Source organism: Maniola jurtina, chromosome Z (assembly GCF_905333055.1).
Source record: "Maniola jurtina chromosome Z, ilManJurt1.1, whole genome shotgun sequence".
NCBI lineage: Eukaryota > Metazoa > Arthropoda > Insecta > Lepidoptera > Nymphalidae > Maniola > Maniola jurtina.
Genome location: NC_060058.1, coordinates 6,684,766 through 6,708,748, shown reverse-complemented (window position 1 = coordinate 6,708,748; position 23,983 = coordinate 6,684,766). Strand labels below are relative to the sequence as shown.

General features: G+C 36.7%; 2 protein-coding genes across 3 annotated transcripts; one reads left to right on the top strand and one right to left on the bottom strand.

The window, feature by feature from the left end:
- Positions 1–607: 607 nt before the first annotated feature.
- On the top strand, positions 608–2,614 carry LOC123880113. Its single transcript, XM_045928044.1, has 2 exons — positions 608–674; positions 781–2,614. The coding sequence occupies exon 2, from the start codon at positions 810–812 to the stop codon at positions 2,562–2,564; it is 1,755 nt and encodes a 584-aa protein (XP_045784000.1). The 5' UTR covers positions 608–674; positions 781–809; the 3' UTR covers positions 2,565–2,614.
- A 4,848-nt stretch (positions 2,615–7,462) lies between these two features.
- Positions 7,463–23,621, bottom strand: LOC123880109. 2 transcript variants are annotated; one of them, XM_045928027.1, is made up of 12 exons: positions 23,389–23,621; positions 16,595–17,409; positions 16,378–16,494; positions 16,237–16,292; positions 13,144–13,250; positions 12,008–12,133; positions 11,250–11,507; positions 10,729–10,829; positions 9,966–10,083; positions 9,007–9,110; positions 8,308–8,578; positions 7,463–7,702 (listed from the first exon to the last, which is right to left on the bottom strand). In XM_045928027.1, exons 1-12 carry the CDS (start codon positions 23,437–23,439, stop codon positions 7,559–7,561), a joined length of 2,268 nt encoding a protein of 755 aa, XP_045783983.1. In that variant the 5' UTR covers positions 23,440–23,621; the 3' UTR covers positions 7,463–7,558. The 2 variants fall into 2 exon arrangements, with proteins under 2 accessions (XP_045783983.1, XP_045783984.1); XM_045928028.1 differs by lacking the exon at positions 23,389–23,621 and adding an exon at positions 21,001–21,103.
- Between the last annotated feature and the right edge of the window lie 362 nt (positions 23,622–23,983).

Below are 23,983 nucleotides of genomic sequence, written 5' to 3'. Positions count from 1 at the left end.
CATCGATGTATATAATGCATAAAAATGACTTCTTACTCGTCATTTTAACATGAACCCCCAACCCAAAAAGAGGGGTGTTATAAGTTTGACGTGTGTATCTGTGTATCTGTCTGTGGCATCGTAGCTCCTAAACTAATGAAGCGATTTTAATTTAGTTTTTTTTGTTTGAAAGTTGACTTGATCAAGAGTGTTTTTAGCTATAATCCAAGAAAATCAGTTGAGCCGATTGAAAGTTATCAGCTCCTTTCTAGTTACTGTAACCTTCACTTGTGGGGGGTGTTATAAATTTTTAATTTAGGTACACTTGTTTTAAAGGTGAACCGTACTTTTACATGACAGTAGGCCCATAGCGTTAAAATGGCGCGTGAGATGTCATTTTGTTCGGACTATACTGGACTATACATATATGAGGATATATATGAAGATAGCGCCTACTATACCGCCGATTTTGACACATCACATGTACATCGGGCCATGAGACCTAAACTCAAAGAGTATGTAATCACTACGTTATCCTAAACTTATAACTTATAACTTAGAACGTAGTGTTTATATACTCTTTGCTTGTAAATATGAAAAATCAAAGAGAATGTAGTTAATCACTAATGAAAAACTTTGATTTAAAATCATTAAAATTATTGTTGTTCGGCATTGGTTCGCCAGCGATATTTATTGTTAGCCCGCTTTCAAAAAGTTTTTATTCATTTTATAAGAATATATTATATTTTATGTTTTTGAAAATATTTTATAAGAAGCCATTAAGAAGCCTTTGATTTACAGTAGAAAACCACGGTGCCCACGGTCTACAAATGGCATTCGGCTTAAGCGAAAGGTTCTTATCGCCACCGAAATCATATTATCTTTTAGATCCTGGAGCTTATCAAAATACATTTACACCTTTACTACGTTTAAATAAAGCACCATTCCTCTCAAAATCTGCACGGGGTTCCAATACTGGGACTAGAATATGGACGCATGCTCTATATGATTCCGACATGCCATCAAAAATTCCAAATTGCACAAGTCTCATGTCAAAGGTTCCACGATTTTCTTATGAAGCATTAGCGAAAGAAGATATTGAAAAAATTCTTTGTGATTGTGGTATTGAAAATCCATGTGAATGCCCTGTTGAAGACGACAAAGAAGAAATCAAAGAAGAAAATATAATGTGCCAGGGTAAAGTTCAGAGGCAATTATTTAAAGGGCCCTGCTCAAAAAAATCACCTGCACCGTCAAAAAAAGATCACGATTTTAACGTTTTGCTTGATGGAACTAAAATACGAAAATTGGAAAATGTTAAAGACATTTTTCCCCCATTCTATGACACGCGTATTATTGAATCTACTGCATTTTACCAGGGTTGTAAATGGAGTAAATGGACATCGCGAAGAGAGCAAAAAGCATTAGAAGTCAGGCCTGGGCCTGCTGACTACACTATTGAAAATGTCCCTAGTTGTGAGGCTCTTTGTGCTGAAAAAGTACGAGCTTTAAAACGTAAGACGTCTAAACAATATCGTTTTATTGAAATGGTGCAACGACGAAATGTTTTGGAGGGCAGACCTGGACCGGCAGATTATACGCCAAATTATCCCAAAGGACCACAATTACAATGGCTTGGATCCAGAGCTGAAAGATTTATCACAGGCAAATATGACATAAAACCTAGTCCTACGGAATATTGTATAAAACGAGACTTTGATAAAGTTGAACCCCTGCAGAAATCTTGTCATATGAAGTTAGCTGATCCGGCTTTTTTTGGAACTAAATCTGTCAGGTTTAAGCCTCGCCGAGAAGAAGGTCCAAGTCCTGCGACATACGACACTTGCTATAGGCAGAAGCCATTGAAATATTGTAATATCGCCCCATTTGGAGCGTCTTCTGAACGTTTTAAAAAACAAAAGATAATAATTGAAGATAATGATACTGAAGATGAATTGGTAGAAAGTACACCAAAACACACTTACAATAAATGTATAACGAAAGAACTTCCCACATGGGGCTTTAAATCGAAGACAAAAAGGTTCAAATCACTTATGAAAAAAATTGAAGAACCTAGTCCAGCAGATTTACCCCAGTCGAATGTTGAAGTTATGAGATCACATCAGTTACAATGCAATAGTCCATTCTTTTCTTCGGAAGGACGGTTTCAACCTTGGTTTAATTGGATTCCTGTATATGGAAAGGACAAAACTCCAGGACCTGCTTATTATTGTCTTGATAAACCAAAATGTCTTCCAGCTGTGACTTGTGGTCCGATGTGTCGTACTCGACGATTCCCAGATTCTGCTTATCAAACACCTGCACCCAATGCGTATAGAGTTGATGGAGGAATAGAAACCATATTGAACACACATAATCAAAGACTGAAAGACAACATTGCAATGAAACATGAATTCCATTGGTCACCACGTGTAGAGCCGAAAAAATTAAGCTCACATATGCAGGAGACCATTTTGTTGAATAAATCTATCGAACTATTAGAAATTCGTGATATTTTCGAATATAAAAAATCTGTAAGTAAGAAATCTTTACCCAAGTATAGGTACTACGCGTACAAAGACTAACATACCTACCGGTACGATGCTCTGTAGAAACCAAAGGCGTATGGGCTAGCCCGCTTCCATCTTAGACCGCACCATCACTTACCACCAGGTGAAATTTCAGTCAAGGGCTAACTTGTATCTGAATATTTGGGGGCGCCTGCCATATTATGTAGGCACTAGATAAAATACTAGTCACTTACTGGGATGGTCCCAATTTCTATACTATGCAAAATAGTTCTATCGAAATAATTTTTGAATTAAAAAAACCGGTCAATTGTGAGTCAGACTATTTTAACACTTATATGTGCAACAGTACAAGTTAACGACAACAGCGCCATCTATATGTGATTTAGTAAATATTTTTTTTGTGAACGCATTGTTTTTTGTGATGTAACCACAAATACTGTTCGCAGGTTTATTTCTTTACTTGTGCTACAAGAACTACCAACCCATCTACCAAATTTCATGATTCTAGAATCTAGGTCAACGGGAAGTACCCAATAGGTTTTCTTGACAGACACGACAGACGGATACAGATAACGAAGTGATCTATAAGGGTTCTTTTTTCCTTTTGAGATACGGAACCCTAAAAGCGTGGCCTGTGGTCTGCAGCCATTTAAATTATTCTGAAATCGCTGTCACAGTTCACGCTGTCGCTTTCGCATCTTGAAATCCGCAGATAAATACTATCTATTCTCCATGTCGAAACCTTTACAATTTGACAAAAGTTACTTACCTAGAACTCTACGAAATGTAGGAGTTTTATGTTTAAACCACCAGTTTCGAAAATATGTCAAGATTTGTTTATCGGGATGTATTGTATACACTAATATTATAAAGGAGAAAGTTTGTATGTGTGAGTGTGTGTGTGTGTATGTTTGTTACTCCTTCACGCAAAAACTACTGGACGGATTGGGCTGAAATTTAGAATGGAGATAGATTATACCCTGGATTAGCACATAGGCTACTTTTTATACCGGAAAATCAATCAAAATCAAAAGTTCCCACGGGAATTTTAAAAAACCTACATCCACGCGAACGAAGTCGCGGGTATCAGCTAGTTCACTATAAACCTTATTTCAAACTACGGAATTAGTAGTATAATACTGTAATATTATTACATCTAACAATGTGAACAGTGACATGTAGGGTGAGCGATATTTATATATTAGCTGATACCCGCGACTTCGTTCGCGTGGATGTAGGTTTTTAAAATTCCCGTGGGAACTCTTTGATTTTCCGGGATAAAAAGTAGCCTATGTGCTAATCCAGGGTATAATCTATTGCCATTCTAAATTTCAGCCCAATCCTTCCAGTAGTTTTTGCGTGAAGGAGTAACAAACATACACACACACACACACACATACAAACTTTCTCCTTTATAGTATTAGTGTGATGTGAAGTGTGATATTCCGTAGTTTGAAATAAGGTTTATGCTTATAGGATTCCGCTATTGAAACGTTAGAAATCCTTATTTTACGTTTCACATACTTATTTCACCTATACCTTTGTGAAATTATAACCAAAAACATAATTGAACTAAATTCCTACATTTTTAGGGTTCCGTACCTCAAAAGGAAAAACGGAACCCTTATAGGATCACTTTGTTGTCTGTCTGTCTGTCCGTCCGTCCGTCGTGTTTGTCAAGAAACCTATAGGGTACTTCCCGTTGACCTAGAATCATGAATTTGGCAGGTAGGTAGGTCTTATAGCACAAGTACAGGAATAAGTCTGAAAACCGCGAATTGGTGGTCACATCATTAAAAAAAAAATTAAAATAATGTTTCAATTTTCAAAGTAAGATAACTATACCAAGTGGGGTATCATATAAAAGGGTTTTACCTGTACATTCTAAAACAGATTTTTATTTATTTTTATGCATAATATTTTGATTTATCGTGCAAAACTTGGAAAAAATACCTGAGTACGGAACCCTCAGTGCGCGAATCTGATTCGCACTTGTCCGGTTTTTTTTTATTTAGGGAAGGAGGGCTAGCAGACCTGTCAGCTAGAGTATGACCAAAGTAACAACTACTTTCCTTGACGCTGCGAAATCAAACAAGTGATGAGAGATAAAAAAGTGTATTTGTCAATGTCTAATCAAAGTCGATAATAAAATATTTAAACCATCATATTTAATTTCTTACATGTATGCATTTATTGGTAAAAAATTAATAGTTAATCATATAATGCGTTCTAAGTAAGAATAGGAAAATCACTTTGAAAACACAGTTTGGGAGGAAAACACATTGCATATATGTAACCTTTTTTGTATTCTTTGCATAGATAACTTTTCCCTACATAATAAAATTTAATTAAATCGTATATCGCTGCCCGCTATGAAGGTCGTTTTGGAGTTTGTCTTCTTCTGAAGTTTGAACTTGTAACTAAATGAGACTGGGAAAAGATTGTAAAGGCATGACCAGAAACATAAAAAACTTGTTCTGGGGGCGCCACTAGTATGTGGTTTGTGGTCTATGGTCACTAAGTATATGGTCTTGTTTATATTAGTTTCACAGGTTTTCCGCAATATGGCAAGGTGTTTTTTCTGGCCAGACTTTAAACACAATTGTTAAATTAATAAGGTAACAGAGATGTGAGCATTTGACTATATTTTTTCAGTTAAAAAATTGAAATGTTAACTCTTGTAAGATAACAGACTTCACAGTGTGGCGCAGTTTATTGAAAATATAATTAAAAATATATTAAATTAATTCCTATTCTTAGTAGAACGCGTGAGGCCCGGTGTCCACCTAAGCGAGAGGAGTGGAGATGTGTACAATCAACCAACCAGATTTTTAAAAGATGATATGATAATTTTTTCAGCTTCTATTATGAATCTGATAGGTCGACTGAACACTTCTCCTCTCCTCTCCGCTTTGGTGGGTACCGTACCTTATACTTCCATATTCCTTCAAATTAGTTAACATAAAACAGTCAAAATTAAAGAAACAATCAGTAATTCAACTCTCAACTTTGCTGTAGACAGTCATGTTGTAATTCAATAAATCAATAATTTTAATCACAATCTTATCAAGTTCTGGATGTGACTCCAATGTCGGTAAGTGCATGAGATAAAAGTAACCAGCAAATATGGCATTGGCCGACATTTAGCCCAAATGTTAACGCACCATAAGAATATAAGCGCTTTACACAGCGAAATCGACGCACTGACACTAAATCATGACGTTAGTTATCTAGTAGCTACCTCGTTCTTGTGGTTTTATAATTTTCTTATGTACACAAGTCCAAGTGATGGATCAACGGCAGCGAACGGTTTTAGTGTAAGTGAGTTAGTGAAGTATTACACGTTCTGCAAGCAAAACCGTGGTTTGTACGAAGATCTGATCTGATTTAACTAGGCCTCCCTTGGTTTACTTAAATCATCTCTTTCTCTGCGCGGCCGCGGCTCCAGATGTCGCGCTCGCTTAACTTGCGTACATGTCTTTATAACTACACACAACCAGAAGCATTCAAACGTGTCGCCTAAGACCCTTCCTAATGAAAATGCTGGAAAGGCTCGTGGACATCTTTCTTAAGGACAAATGCATACAGGAATGGCAAATTAAGTTAGGAGCCTTTGATAAAACAACATTCTTTAGGTGGCGTGTGCGATGTATAGAGCGCTTAAATATAACATTGAATTAAATAATACACATTAATAAAGTTGACAAAGGCGGTTGCCAATAAATTGAATAAATTTATAAAATAACAACATAAATTAATCAAAAAAAATCTTGCATATTCATCTTTTTAATCATAAATAACATAAATATTAGAAGTTTAATTTGGTTCAATTTATTGACAAATCGAATAAATTTTCAAAATAACATAACATAAAATTAATCAAAAATTTTCAGACATACATAACACCAATTATTATTATAAGTTTAATTAAGTTCAGAGCTCCTCGGACAGAGATGCAAAATACGTAAGCAAATATATATACACAGCAAATTAATAGCAGTAATGATGGAAATTAATAGAGAACAATTAGGTCGAATATTGACGTTTAATAAAGTGCTCTTGTAGTTTGCAGTTCTGTCAGAAACCATCCTGTTTGAAAAAGTAATGGAATGTAAATGCAAAAAGTAGATTTTCCGTCGCGATCGTGGTCGAGTTTGTACGTACTTGTTATTATAATTTTCATTGCAACTGTCACGCTCGCAGATCGCTCGTGGTCGTGACAAGAACGCAACTGGAAGCACAATACTTTCGTGTGGACCCACAATTAAGTTTGGAAGCTCATTGTAGCCATACCGTATCGATATTTGTGCAAACACTCGTATTCGACAGGTTTTCGGTTCATAATGGTGTTTTACGAACCAAGTGAAAATTAACTGGTGCACAATTAATGTACATGAAAGCAAATAAATGAAATGAAATGAAATATAACAATCTATGTATTAAAAATTAACGTTGATACGGATATCCGGAACATCACTACATTAAATTAACACATCTGTATAATCATAGCTATATCAGATTAAGGTGGATGCAGATGGGTCTGCCGGCGAAATTCAAATTTTATCTGGTTTTTCGCAATTTGTAAACTAATACGACAAAGTACATTCATTTGCGACTTATGACATTCTATTTGCGACAATAACAGTACCATCCCCATCTATTTGTATAAAAATCTTTACTTGAAAGGGTCCAGTTTAAGAAATTAGCTCTAGTATGGACTGTAACTATCAAATTAGTCGATACTAGAGCTAATTTCTTAAACTGGATCTTATCAAGTAAAGATTTTTATATAAACACGTGGAAATGATACTGCCATTAGCCTACTTTGTCGTATTAGTTTACGAATTTGCGAAAAACCAAATAAAATTTGAATTTCGCGGGCAGACCAGTCGCTTGCTCCTAATACACAAAATTGTTGATGATAAAGAGGTTCGCTTCACGAACAACGAATATTCACGGCTTATCACATATTTGAGCTCCAAACTACTGATCGCGACGGCGATCTTGATCCACCTTTAAATAACCATAACCTTTCTTGTTTTTACGCCTCATTGTCCAATACTTTGAAGCCATTCCTCCGAGTTAACAATGGCCTCTGGCCTGAGAGGTCTGGAGTCGAAGTCCAAACGCTCAAGTGCGCGCGACACCGCCAACATCCGCTTTAGCAGAGACCGCGTTTGTAGTATTAGAAACTGGAAAAACAAAACCCATTTTCAATCCTGATCTCACAGACTTGATGACCTCCTTGGCATAGTGGCGAGGGCAATGTGACAAGTTAAAAAAACCGGTTTCTAATTAAAGTAAAATAAGTTTAAAAAAGGACTCAGTCATGAAGGGTTGCGTACCATCGTACAAGATACTTTAAATTTAAACGAGGTTAAGTTCGAATAAGATCAGTGTGCAATAATTTCAATATTTGATAACCTGCCAATAAAAACTGATCTTTATTCCAACTAAAAATGGAGTACTTTTTGTTTGTAATTTTGATAAAGTTCTTTATCATTCATACTGTTATTAAAGGCAAAAATGCCTTGATTATACAGCTTACTTAGTGGCTTATAAAAAGACTCGACTATTTTTGAAAACTGCAGTCGATTGCATGACATGCATTAATAGTATATCTATAAATAGAGAGCTATTTAGGTATGACGTGTTGCGCGTATGATTACATATCATATTGTATTAGATTCCTACCTATGTATACACCTACAAATTAAGATATTAAAACAATTTTGATAATCCAACAAACTGTTACTTTGTACTGACGACAGTCCCCATGCAATTTTTTTTTTTTTACCTTTATCTCACGGTGAAGCGGCAGTACAGCGACGAGCCACCACAGCCAGAATGGTCCATCTGGCGTTTCCAAGTCTTCGAGGTTCATATTGTCTGGAAGGCTACCGAACGCAGTCTCGATTTCCTCAAGTACAGTTTCGGTAGGCACATTTATTCTCCGAAGCCAAATCAAAGATTTTCTGTATATTCGGATCGCTAGCATCTGGAGCTCTAGGCGGTCTTCTTGGATGAATTGTGCATCGGAAACCCTCCGGATGCGAGCTACGTCACAGCTGAAATGGAAATCACTGCTCATACAAAGTTCACCGAATCGTGTTTGAAAGTGCTTATATACGTTCAAAGAAATTATAGACCATTGTGCTTGAAACAATCCTGGCAACTGGATTTTAGTAAGAACCAAGAATACTGTTGTCTTCAGGTCACCAAAGTCACGACGCGGAAGAAGTAGCGGGCTAGTCACTACTCACATTTGTAAATGTGAAAGTGTGTTTGTTTATTGGTTTGTCCTTCAATCACATCACAACGGAGCAACGGATCGACGTGATTATTTACACGGGTTTAGTGAAAGACCTGGAAAGCGACATAGGCCAATTTTCATCCCGGAAAATCAAAGAGTTCCAACGGGATTTTTATAAACCTAATTCCACGCGGACGAATTTGCGGGCATCAGCTAATAATGTATAAATAAATGTTGATTTACCCATCCTGAATGAATTTTTCGACAACAGTGAATCGAGATACCCCAACCGTTGATACGATGCAACGGCGATCCTCAAACAGTATGCAGTCACGAATTTCCACTACCTGTAAAAGATAACAGTACTTTTATTTGCATCCACCTGAAAAGATTTCCATAAAAGATGGAAAAATGGAACTGGTAGGGCGGTTCCCTATCTCGTCTGTTAACGGGACGTAATTATGATGTAGGTCCTCATTAGAAGAGAAAAAAATTCATTTATCTGACACGTATAACTATACGGTCTAGTCATATATTCGTCTGTGACTCCGCCTATGTCCTGTATCATACGCGAAAAAGCGCATACTACCACAGGCAAAACTGAACTCAGAGGGCACCACAAGAGGTCCTGCCAATGGGTCAAGCTAAGAGTATAATTATATACAGGAGTCAAGTTTTATAATGTCTCTATGGTTGGGCCAATGCAAGCTGTCATTTTCACAGTATCTTACTTAGACAATGCTTAGACATATGGAGGTTTTTAAGTTTTCATGACAGTTTTTTTTAAATTATGACGTTTGACAGTTCAGTATAGCCGGTTCCACAGATGATACTACCTCTGTGGCCGGTCCGCTTATGCGCCATCTGTCGGGATAAATTAGCAGTATAGATCCCCATTGACCCTACATGATATATTTAAAACACCAAGGAATCAAAAATCTGTGGAGGAACAAATATAACACAGTGTTTGTTACCTTTACGCGCAGTTGAAATAAAATTAACTTTGATGTTGTGGATTGTGATAGATATAAAAGAAATAAGTCTAATGACACCAATTACATAAAAGATGGCGGCCTAAAAACAGTTGCTCCGTTTGGCGATCGTTTTAAATAAGGCCGAAAAAAAGTTCGCGTCAGCCTAATAAGGTCTAGTTACTCTCGAGTAGATTCTAAAGGCTTAAAAAGTATTTTATTTCAACTCACTGTCCCAAATTCAGCAAAGTTGTAGGCGAGCATTCCAAAACGCCGTGAGCCAGACGCGAGTACTCGTTGAACCATCTGGCAGTACCGAGGGTTGAAAAAGAACAGTGGACACGGCATTCTGTTGAGAACGAGTCAATGAATGATATACTGGTCTTCTTATAACAGAAGGTAAACATTACAGTACAAATAAAATAGTAAATAAACAAAAAAAAATTGACTACAGCTGTGACAACCACGGTTTATAAAAAGAAAACATATATGTATTGGTTGGATAGATAATCCTGAAACCTATTTCACAGCTGTAATCTCACACAATGCATAAATTTTTTATTTTATTTTTATTTATTTTTTAATAGACTTAATTTAAAGAGAAACATTTTTCACCAGTTGTTATAGACCAAAGCACTAGGTAAAAAACAGACTGGTGTTTGGAATTTTGCAGCCCAAATAGACCGAAGTCTGTTCTAGGGCTGACAAAAAAAGAAAAAAAAGATTAATTTATTTTAAGATTTAAAAAAAATAGTTATACCCTATCCCCTATACGATAGGGTATAGTATTGGTTCACATTTTACCAGGCCTCTGCTTTTAAAAATAACTAGCTGATGCCCGCGACTTTGTCCGCGTGGATTTATGTTTTTCGAAAACCCACGGGAACTCTTTGAAGTTAGCGAATCACTCGTTGAACAAGATTGATAGATTTCGTTGGTAGTGCAAGACATAGTAAAATGGACCTAAACCCTTTATTTTAAAGTTAAAACTTACCCGGGATAAGCCACATGGCAAGTAACAATAGGTATCACGTCCGTTGCATCTCGCACCTCGATGGAAGATAGGATAGACGTGATAAATACGGTGTCACGAGTCTGGAACAAACGTTAGACACGTTAGACATGATAAAAAATACCAAAAGCAAACCTTCAAAATATATTAGGCGTCAAAATAACACCTTCATCTATTAACTTCGAGCTAAGACGTAGCAGACACATCTTCTGAAAGTACACGGACCATTCGATGCACTCGCAACAGTACTCCGCATGGTGAGACTGCGTAGCTCGAGTATGCGTCTTTGCATAGACTAAAGTAAATTCATTTTTTGATCTGGAACGACAGCCTCTAGAAAACTCTCATAAGAGTTGAAATTCTCCAATGAGCCGAGACAGCGCACATGTGTGGCTCGAGTACGCGTCCGTACATAGACTATAGTAAATTAATTTTTCTTTCTTTCACCACGGCTTGTGGTAACTGGTCTGGAACTACAGCCTCTAAAAATTCTATAAACGTACCTCGTCAGGGTTAAAATTTTTCAACGAGCCGAGACATAGCGCACACTTTTTCTGGAAGAGCATGCAGCGCTCGATGCACTCGCGGCAGTAGGTGTGGCCGCAGGGCGTGCACACGGGGTTGGAGAACGTGTCCGTGCACAGCACGCACTCCAGGTCCGCAGGCTTGAGCCAGTCGTACGCGGCTTGCTCGCGCACGCTTTGCCGCAGGCTGTGCGAAATGCTGCTCTGTCTGTGCCTACACCATATGGCGTTGATTGTCTGAAAAGGACACGTATATTTCATGCACATTGTAGGGAACTGAATTAAGCAATTTCTATTGTGAGTCGCTTCCGAGCAAATCCTAGAGCCAGTCTTCAATAGTGGTTTTAACTCTGCCACCTAAAGAAGCTCAATAGCGAGCCCAACTAAATCATGAAATTATTTGTTTAACAAGAGAGCAAATTTCGTTTTTGTTGTGTAAATTTAGAAATCATTCTAATTTAGAATCCTGGGCGTTGCACTTCGCTCTCGTGAGGCACATAACTTATCAACAAAAAATCCTTTAAAAAAAATCAATTAGGTCGCTCTGGTTCCCATGACCTGGTATTCGCTGGAACTTTACAGGATACAGAAATATAACATATTTGAATAAGGCTGGCCACTTTGCGAAGTGCTTATAAGTATGGATTTGATGTCAATTTAGAACGAATCATCGATGCGATCGATTCCAAAGCGTGTGGTCGAAAGATTTAAATGCTTTTTTTTTTTCAATTAAGTACCTGCTGCAAAAGTATACGGGCATTGCGGGCAATTGGACCCGAAGAGGCTCCAACTCTGGCGAGATGTGGTGCTGCCTCCAGATACTTGCCAACATCCAACAAATGTCGCGCCCTGCGATAGCGAGCCTGCGCGATAACAATGACACTTGTTTATAGTCTGAAAGTTATAAGCCTTCGTAAGCATTTACACACAGCACAGCACACGTAGGTGATTTGAACCAGCTCATCAAACTACCTAAATAGTTTCCCAATTTTGCTAACTGGTTTTTTTTATACAAGCCCCGTTTTTTTCACTAAGGTTCAGTTACGAGACCGGTGGTTAAAGTTATCTTATTGTTACGGTTAAACTTTGACCGTAATCGATTGTTCGTCATAAATCACGGTAATCATAATTTTTTAAATTAAAGACGTACATTAACAAAAAACTATAAGTAAACACTGCGAAGGTTAACTCATATTATATGATTAAATAAGTTCACGCGGCAATATTTTATAACATATTAAAGGCATTTAAGCTTTCGCACAGGAGACCGCTGGTATTAATTAGCACGATGTTGATGTTGTAGGCTGCTTTATAATAATACTTTATGACGCCAAAAAGATAAAAATGATGGTCTTACTTATTTCGGCGAAGCCAAATGTCATACATGTTTCGATTATTTGGCAGGACCCCGTGATCAACATGAATGAAAGCCAGAGCTCACTTCTAATTTATTTTTAATCCATTGAAGGTTTTCCAAAAAAAATAATTAAAGTCACTAAATGAAGCAGATGGCTATCATTTCGTGATGATCACTGTATATTCAAATCACCCGACATGGTGGGTTTCAGCATTGCACACTTCAAAATTACCTACAAGCTTTCGGGCTATGTCATTTTTAACGATTTTGACAGTATTCCTTAAGCCCTAAGGCCTCATTCGCACGAGAGCTTTTTTAAAGTCCGTTAAAAAAGCGTTCAAATAAGAACACATGCATTACCAAGTATCTGTCCACACGTCAACACTTTTTAACGCGCACTTTGTATTGTCAGCGCAACGTCGGGTTTTAACGCAACGCTTAAAATTAACGGACGTTAAAAAAGCTCTCGAGCGAATGAGGCCGAAAAGTTCGTGATTTTGAAAGTTATGATATTACCTGTATTGTCATCGGCATACGAGGGCGACCGAGACAATATGTTGAGTTCACCATAGGCGTGTTTAATGAACGGTTAGAGCGGCGCTTGACTAGGTGGCTCAGCTCAGCTGTTGATAAAATTTAGAACTTATGAATATATGGTTTACTTAATCTCTATAAAATATACTAGCTCATGCCAGCGACTTCCCTTATGGTTGGGGCGCCCTTATGGGTGGAATTTTCAAAAATCCTTTCAAATCCTTCGGATTCAAATCCTTTCTTAGCGGACATCCGCTAAGAAAGGATTTGAATCCGAAGACCGTCAATTTGTAGTTACATCACAAAAAAATTATTAAAATGTGTTTCAATTTTCAAAGTAAGATAACTATACCAAGTGGAGTATCATATGATAGGGCTTTACCTGTACAATGTACATTCTAAAACATATTTTTATATATGTTTATGCAAAATAGTGTTTGATTTATCGCGCAAAATGTCGGAAAAAATACACGAAATCCTCGGTGCGCGTGCCTGACTCGCACTTGGCCGGTTTTTCTTTCAACGTTTATTGCGATGTTCTAGCACGGAAAAGATATATTATATACACCCAAAATATAATATTCATAATTATGTACGGAACCTTATAAGTGCGAGACCCGACTCGCACTTTACTGGTTTTTTTGAAACTGTTAAAGAACCCTCATAAATCATAATGATTTTAAAGTATGTTAATATACAACGTTATTAGTGAGTTTTGTATAGATATTTGTAAATAATTATGTATGTAATTATTTATTCTAATAAAAGATTGCTAATAAGTAATAAGTGAAGCCCAATGTAGCTGCGACATCCAGTCCGCAAAGCTATATAATACCTACTCGATGTTACGTAATTTTGAATGAAGTCAGAGACTTATATAACGATATTAACCAAGCGAAGGACGCCAGCGATTAACGGCTACTGATGAAATTGAAACAAGAAAAATACCTAATTGGAGGAAAAATATAATTTAACCGCGCAATACTTCTTATCTTTTGTTTAAAACGAATTCTAACTTATTTTTGAAAGCTCAGTTTAACCTATTGAATAAGTCTTTTTATTATTTTTATCACATCTGTGTGCCAATAGTAAGGAATAAAATAAAACAACAATTTTTCTTTTTAACACTAACGTGGCCTTGACTCACTATAACATTCGCTAGTCGCTTCTACCTTTACACGCTTGAACTACATAACAGTCTATTCAAGTTCGCCATCATTGAGTTGACAACGACCTAACTGTGATGCGCACAGAATAAATGTATTTGAATTGAAAGTATACAGATAAAATACATGATATAAATATCGCTTATGAACTTATAAGTTTCGTTACTGCATAAAAGGTGGCGTCCAAGAGAATCAAATGCTCTAATTATGATGTTTCATGAAAAAATATCTAAATGTTACTTTTTGCTTTGTTACAGGTACTGGAAGAGCTACGCGCAGATGCTAGCATTAGGCTAGGTCGCTGAATATATATAATAGTACCAGGGTTAATGGTACAGGTACGATTGCGCAGAAAAATAAAACCGAAAAAACACCAATGAAATACAGACCCCATTGCTTGACGTTAAGATTTTCTAGTTACTCATGCTAACTCGCTCATAATTCGCGCGTACAAAACATGCCGCGTAGGCAACAACCAATAGCGGTCGGCTGCGCGCTATGATTGGCTGAGATAATTTCGCGCCATTTAAAAATAAAATTTCTGCGCAGGTACATCGGCGTAACTTATAAATGTGGTAGTACTTTTAAATAGATATCACGATCCCGCCTCCCGGTACCGGCCTTAGTTTTCAATGAAGTACGTTTCTGATCACACTATCATACTGATGTAAATCAATATTGGCGGTTCACCGTTACGGCAGAGTGAGATAACTTTTGGCCAGACCTTGAATGGATGGACCCACAGTCGCAGTACGAGGGTCCAGCTATATCTGTAATTATATTATTCACCGAATGTCGTCTGAAATTCAGTAATGGAAATCTAGCAACTCATTTTTTATGCCAGACGAGTTAGTAAAATAACCCTACTTCGCCGCGTCCGTCGGGTAATAAGCGGAAAATCTAGAAGTGAATTTACGATATTTTGCTACAGGTGGATATTAAGAGATACTAATCCGGATGATATGAGTTTCTCGAGCATATTTTCTTCTTCCTTTATTAGTAAAAGTGTTATTCAAACGTCTTCAACCCTAATATTATACAATATACACTCTAATAATCATTAACTATATTAAAATAAAATTAGTCCATCAATAAAAATGGCATGTCCATGATATGCCGTCAAGCACGTACAGACCTACTGACGATATCGCGATGCGCGATTGTTAACACGTTAAAAAAAACGGATGTTATAGATCAAACTTTTCGTCAATAACTAATATTTGAACATCAGTAAATACTAACAAGATTGCGAATATGATGATCGTGATATTTATTGACCGTGTAACCCCAACCATAGCTGTAATAAGTAGATCGAAGAAATCGGACATGACGTTTCACGGCCTTAATACAGTTACGTGAATTGAAGCTGCGACAGACAGTGGAATATATTACGCAAGAGGATTCAATTATATGATTTATGTGAATTCTAGAAGTCAGTTTCTGAAATATTTACATAAGGTATTCTAGGAGAAAATAGTTTTACTAACAGTATTGGAGACCGATAAATCTGAAAATGAAATAGAAGGTGACGAAATAAAACGAGAGTGCCCCACATGGACTTACGTACAGACCTACGAGGCTAACGTAACCTGCGACCCGGCGCTCTCCATTGCGTTGTCGACAATGTACTTATATAACCGCAATGTAACGAACAAATCGTCGATTTACATAATAGTAGTTGGTTCACAATTATTATTATTGTTCACGCCCACGCCGCCTTATAAAACCTATTTCGCATTACAATAATGGCAAGTTCTTATTAGGAACAAAGCTCAGGACCGAATATATTTATATGGACCACAGATGATATTTTGCATTTGAAAATTTTTCAGTAATACACACATTTGACTTATGGATGTCTTAATTAATTTTTAGTTAAGATTAACTATTATTATGAATATTTTCTCACCTCCAAGCTGTGGAACAGTATGGTCATCCATTTCAGTCGATCCAGATATGATTGACCTGTCACAAAGATGGAAAATTTGAAACGTCACTAATATTGATTAATTATCATTAAATACGCAATGTTTTGGCAAATGGTGTGTACCTTGATCTTGTAATATATGTCATCATTCTGTCAATTATGTGCCGCACTACCGTATTAACGTGTAACTCTTCTGGAGCAGCCATATTGCACAAACAGGCACCATTGTCCATGATGCATCTGGAAAAAATATTTTGATTTATAGCTTTATAATATAAAAATGTTACTTATTTCGCAATAATAGACACTTAGTTTATATATAGAAGTAGTGATATCGTACCCCATACATCGCGTGTGACCGCATTGTCCGGTGACGGGCAGAACGGGAATACCGCCGCAATCCAAACAGCCCAGCTTGGTGAGGTTAGGTGCCCTTAGGTAGCGTGAAAGCTTGATTAAATTATTAGCTAACTTTCGAGCACTAGCCGACGGTGTAGGAAACTCTGGAACCATTCGTGGCGGCGAAAAGAATGAATCATCGAAATTCAGCAATGGCTTCAAAATATTTCGTTCGTGGGATGGACTAATGCGTTTCGGATTTACTTCAAATGGTTCCTCCCAGACATTGTCCAATCTAATTATAAAATGTTGCGGAAGCTTTCGTTGTTGTTCTATCTCTACTTCATTTGCAGATCTCTTGTTGATTCGGCTAACACGTGAACTCGACTGAATAGGTGAAGATAGGCCAATCGGTGCACCTAATTGCAATAATTCTGGAGTCAATGTTTCAAATGAACGGGAAGAATGCGGAGAGTTGCCCCGAACTAAAAGCTCACGTTCGGCATCATCGGGCATATCATTATCATCACCATGCCGATTGCCACCGCTTCGTTTGGTCTGAGACCTGAAGGAGGATTCTTCTTGAGCATGTCGTGAATCACTTTCCTGATTTAAATTTGGTCTATTGCAATGTCTCGAAGGTATGTTGCTTGGAGTGTCCAAATTAGCCATTCTATAAGGACGTACTCTTTGGCTTGTTTGGAAATCTCTTCTCCGATGACCTCTTCGCCGTGGTGGTTGGATATTGGAGTTCATGTCGTAGTTGTTTTCACTCACTGGTATTCCCAAAATGCCAGCAGCAGAAAAGTTTGAAATCTTAAAAGAAAAATGTTTATGATTTAACGGCTTCTGGTACAGGGCACACTTACAGCTAGAAAGTTATCCAATTCGTTTTATTTCAAAATAGTGATGACCATCAAAATTCACCTTTGAATCAAATGATACACACTATGATAATATTGAAAAATCCTTGGTACACTGTGGCTAATTCTGTTGTAAAATGGCAGAACTAAAAGTATTTCTATCCCTTTCACAATACTCTCGCGGAAAAGGATAAACTTTGGTTGTAGTCACCTCGTGAGAAAACAATGTATCATGGAGTTGATTCTCTTAATACATATATCTAAAAAAAAGTAGTTCACGATTCCGTAAGTCCATTTTCTAAGATTAACTTATAATAAGTAGATTAAAAATTCAAAATACAACTATTAAAACTTTGGCTACCGTGCGAAACCGGGGCGGGTTGCTAGTAACTCATAACTCAAGAACATTACTCCGACTTGTATATTAAATGAGTACCTAATCTAGCATTCGTAGTATCTGAGTGTACACTGTAGACGTTGTGCATTTAAACATAATGTGAATGTCAGGCACACTGCACCAAGAGCATTGACTTGGTTATCTATATGTATAACAAGTGTAAATTAAAAATTTATAACATCCCCGACATGTGAAGGTTACAGTGACTAGAAAAGAGCTGATAACTTTCAAACAGCTGAACCGATTTTCTTGGATTATAGCTCTGGGAACACTCTCGATCAAGCCACCTTTCAAACATTATTTTATGAGGTTCACTAGTTTAGGAGCTACGATGCCACAGGCAGATACACAGATACACCGATACACACGTCAAACTTATAACACCCCTCTTTTTGGGTCGGGGGTTAAAAAGACTTGACCTGATTGATAGACTGATCTATCAACGCACAGCCTAAGCCACTGAGGTTAGAAACATAAAATTTTAACAGTAGTTTCATTTTATAACGTAGGCACTCACTAAGAAAGTTAGGACTGTTGGGGATTAAGACGCAGTCCATACAAAATTCCGCATGGTCCTGTATGAAAGTCCGTCATTTTCAATGTAAAAATTACATCGATGAAAATTGGTATTTAGGCTTCCGGGTAGAAAAAAAATAGGTATTTCACGATTTTTAAAAATTCTGAGTCCAAGTGGGCGATGTAGAGAGCTATGCTTGGAGTTAGTTACTACGTAATCAAATCATAAATTAAGAGATTCGTAGGGAAACGAGAATAACCGACATAGCTCAATGGTCGCGAAGCTGAATTGGCAATATGTGGGGCACGTAGTTCAAAAATCGATAGACGTTGGGTTGATAGCAAAAAATTTAAAAGATATGTGCATATATTTTCGGATTTTTAGGGTTCCGTACCTCATAAGGAAAAACGGAACGGGTCACTTTGTTGTCTGTCCGTCCGTCCGTCCGTAGTGTCTGTCAAGAAAACCTATAGGGTACTTCCCGTTGACCCAGAATCATGAAATTTGGCAGGTAGGTGGGTTTTATATCACAAGTACAGGAATAAATCTGAAAACCGCGAATTTGTGGTTACATCACTTAAAAAAAATGTGTTTCAATTTTAAAAGTCAGATAACTATACCAAATGGGGTATCATATGCTTTACCTGTACATTCTAAAACAGATTTTTATTTATTTTTATGTATAATAGTTTTTGATTTATCGTACAAAATGTTGGAAAAAAATATCCGAGTACGGAACCCTCAGTGCGCGAGTCTGACTCGCACTTGGCCGGTTTTTTTAAAGTGAATATCAAATTATTTGTAGTTTTCAAATAAAAATCTCCCCAAAAGTCGCAAAATGTGTATATGAAGTCGATTTCCGAAGCGATACGTAATAGTGAACTTGGCCTAGTGAGCGGACCGGTTGTAAGGCGGTGAAATGGACACAGCAAATGCTAATTATTTATTTTATATCTATGTTTGAATTTGAAACATGCACCATTTTAGGCTTATTTGCTGACTAGATTAGCTTACGCCCGCGACTTCGTTCGCGTGGACTACCGCGGGCATCGGCTAGTGGCTTATAATTTTATTATTGTAATACAAATAAAGGGAAAAATCCGAAAACCGTGAATTTGCGGTTACATCACAAAAATTGAAAAGTGTTATATCTTGAACGATGGTACGGAACCCTTCGAGTGCGAGTCCGACTCGCACTTGACCGGTTTTTATGTCATTCTGCCACTAAAATACGTAGTACATGGGTACTTCGGATCCTACTATCAACTGTAAAATTCAAGGTCGCGCGGCTGTGCAAAGACGACGCATTACATAACATTGTATCTGCATCGGAGTAGATTCGTGCAGCGTTTTTGATAAACTCAGTTTTATTCTCTTTGACATACGCCACTTATACGTTGATATAATGAAAACAAAATACGAAGAAGATCCAAAGGGCCACCAACACTGCTATGCCCCAATACTAAGCTTAGTATGAATTATTAAAAAAAGTGTAACATGCGCGCGCTCCGGCAAAGTGACAAGTGGGTGTCATTTTGCCGGTGGGCGATGAGTTTTACTTGACAAATGCATTAGAATTACCTTTCATTTTCATAAATAACTTTTTTTTTGGAAAACTTTCCTAAATATGGCGAAGCCGCTGAAAATCTGGTGCTAGCGACACTAGTCACTCAGAAGGTTCATGAATGTTTCAGAAGAATCCATAATGATTCAAACAGAATTTTCTTAAAGTAAACGACGCTGCGCCTCGGCTTGACTCTAAGCTGTAGGTATGCGTTTCACCTTAATACGTCATACAGTAGCAACCTAATCTTTTGAAATGAAATTTTGAAAATTACCTACAATTATTGAACAATGAACGCATTTTTATAAAAAAAATATCTAAGCGCTGAAATAACACAGATGCACACGGTAGCATTTTCACACTCAAGTCTAAAAATTGTTATTCTATATTAAGTGTATTATTCGACTATACATATATATAAATGTAGTGGGTATTGTTGTCGTTTTTAGGATTACGACCCAAAATGTGCCAAGGGGACCCTGTTACGCCTCCGCTGTTCATCCGTCCTTCCGTTCGTCCGTCGATATATATTTATAATAAATTTATATCGACGCGTTATATATTGTAATAAATGTATAACGCCGTTTATATCTTTATACACGATAGAGTTTTGAAATACGGGTAAAGTTTTTTGTTGGCTCTATTATAATTGTATAACTCAAGGGGGACAAAATAACTGTCTGAAACAGTGACAATATACAAGTTAAATATTTGACATGTTTTTGTTTTTCACAAGTTTTAGGTAACGAAAACTAGTATTGTTAGTGGGTCTTAAAACAAGATTATCTCGTCGGTATTATTTGCACTATACGCTTGGTAAATTCTTCATATTATAATGGAAATTTTGGTTTATCGAAAAAAAAATACTACTATAAATAATACATATTATACAAAGTCGCATAGCACACATACATACAAGCCGAGCGAGTTTTAAAATTACCAAAAGCCCTTAAATGAGAAATATATCGCCGAGGCAATCAAAACTTCTAGACCTGAACATGAGTCAATTGAGGTTTGGATTTCTAGGTCAATGTCGCATTGTCCAAATTAATTTTGTTTAGTTTACCTTTTAGGCTAAGCTTCGTCCGAGAAGCGCCGAAGTTATACAGCTGCACACCGCCGTACTAACGACCGCCGTACACGTTAAGTCATCGTCTGGCTGTGCATTGCTCACACCGATAGTTCTTACGCAAAATGAGGTAAGCGGGGGGCCTTACATAACGCGACCTACTGGCACAGTGACTCTGTAAGTGCATGCGCTTGCACCGACAATACTCTATTTCTTGTAACGTTGGTAACAAAGGAAACGAAATAAGACACGTACGTACCTATATCATAGTCAGATAACGATAATTATTAATATCCTACTAATATTATACACGCGAAAGTTTGTATGTATGGATGGATGATGGATGGATGTATTTTACTCTTTCACGCAAAAACTACTGGACGAATTTGGCTTAATGGACATAGATTATACTCTGGATTAACACATAGGCTACTTTTTATCCCGGAAAATCAGTGAGTTCCCACGGGATTTTTAAAAACCTATATTCACGGGAACGAAGTCGCGGGCATCAGCTAGTACATAAACAAAAATTAAATGCTGTTTGTTAGTCGCGTATCAATTGCGAACGGATGGACCAATCGGCCTATTTTTAGGGTTCCGTACTCGAAGGGCGCCAAACGGACCCTATTACCTACTAAGCCCCCGCTGTCCGTCTGTCTGTCGGTCAGCGGACCGGACTGTATCCCGTGAACTTTAACAAAAAACCTGTAGCGAGAAAATCGCAGACGCAAGGTGTGGAAATTTCTGGAATGTAACATCTCATACAGGTACTGCTACCAAACTGTACAAATAGGAGACCTACCTCTATCTACTACCAAAACCGTGAGTGAATGTATTGAATAGTTGTTGAGAAAAATCCATATTTACATTAACAGATCCTACACTTTATTTTTATTGCACATTGTTCGGTAAAAATCACTACCCTATTGAGTTGTAGGTGGGGTTAAATGCTATCAAATGACCACTTCATATCATCTGCGAAAATTGCCTATTTTTAAGGTTTCGTACCTCAAAAGGAAAAAGGATTATTATACAGAGTTCAATGATTCTGATGGATAAGCCTGCCAGATATGCCCCATGGACCATACAATACCACAGGTACAATCATGGGTGTTTTACAAGCTTTTATTTAACTTGCAATGTATATATATGAAATTATGTTAGTTTGTCTTGCAACTCAATTATTGTGAAGCAGATATCTTCAACAGATTAAGCTGAAATTTTGTATACATGTTTAGTTTGGATGACAATGCATGGTTAGCGAGATTTATCTGTGTAGATAAACAAGTAAATTAATTTGAATTGGTTGATTTTAATTTTTAAAATTTTCAAAATAAGTAAATATGAGTACTAATAGGTACATAATACTTAATTTTATATCATTTAATTAATTGTGTAATGACGTTATAACTTGATAGTAAAAGTTTTAAAGAAAAAGTTTATTTCATTATATTTAACTAAAAGCTTGTTTTGAAAAAAGTTTTTTATTTTTAATTTATTACATTTTATGGTCCTCAGATTACATATATTATAATGAGTACCTGTGGAACGAAGACAGGAAAAAATTTAACTGGCCAGTTCTGGTTCACCAGGTTACCACCATGTACCCACTTAGATAAAAGTTATTAAACATGAAAATCAATCAAACAAGTGGTGTTTAAATCGAATCAAAATCGAATGTTTCTTAATTCTAGACTCATTCTTAGACATGAATAGGAAAGAATTTCAAAATTAAATATATATTCTAATGGGTGATGACTACAAGAAAGGATTATTCAAACTTATTGTAACTAGGAACAGGGCTTAGAAACTTTTAACAGAATTAAGAACTTAAATCCATAAAAGCAAATCTCAATAGAAAAACAGAAGTGTCATTGTTTTAGGGCTTTAGATATTTTGATTAATTTTGGCGCTAAGAAAACTTTTTCTGCAGGGTTATAAGTATTTAAGTACTCCACAGCTAAACATACAGATCGAATATGAAAAGAGGGAAGATAAATAATCAAACGCGGACGAAGTAGCGAGAAATTACTATTTTAATAATATAATAAAGCAAATAATGAAATAGGTAATAAAATACGGGTTCGCTTTCGGTATTATGAATTTCTTTTCTTTCTATAAATTGTTTTCAGGGCCAAAGGATAGCTGATTATTATGCTCCGACAAGATTATTTTCGACTCCTTATATAATTGCTTACTTACGTAATAATAGCAAGGTGAGGGTATCACTGTTTTCGTATTACAAGAAGTTACTGGCACAATAAAGTTACATAACAAAACTATCAGAAATATTATTACACCATTACCAATCAGTAAAATGTTGCAACGTTACCGGCTTTTTCGCTAAGGATAGTAATAACAATCACAAGTTTTAAAAGTACTTACCGCATTTGAATACGATGAAGATTCCGCGTGCGATGAGGGCGTCTGCCACATTTTTTTTAGTTTATTTTAAAAAGGCGCCAACGTAATATAAACACAAACTAAAAATAAACTTGAGGATTTAAGAATGCAAAACATACTACTTTCCGCCACGTGCTGTGTTCAATCAGTTCCCAGTCTGTTTGATTTTTTCTTGAAGTGAAATGTTTGTGTTGCCAACTGCTATCCAAGAAAACGCCCTAAGCCATGGACGTATATAATCTATGATCGAAGCCCTAAGCAGACTCAGAAAATAAATGCACTATAGTGGTTATGGGTAACTTTAGAAACGTGTCAATCATTTGAATCGAGTATTTACATCGATTTAATAGTTAGTACTGAAAAAAAATAAAGTGAAGGGGAAACCATTATCTATCATATCATTGGGGGAAACGAATTCAGCCATAACGACATTTTTTGTCATCCTATCCATACTAATATTATAAATCTGACATGTCTGTCGCCCTTTTAGGTCGCTTAAAGAGCAACTTTAGTATGAGCAATGCAAAGAGATGTAATCACAAAGAGTATGTAATCACTTTGAGCAATGATTTAATAG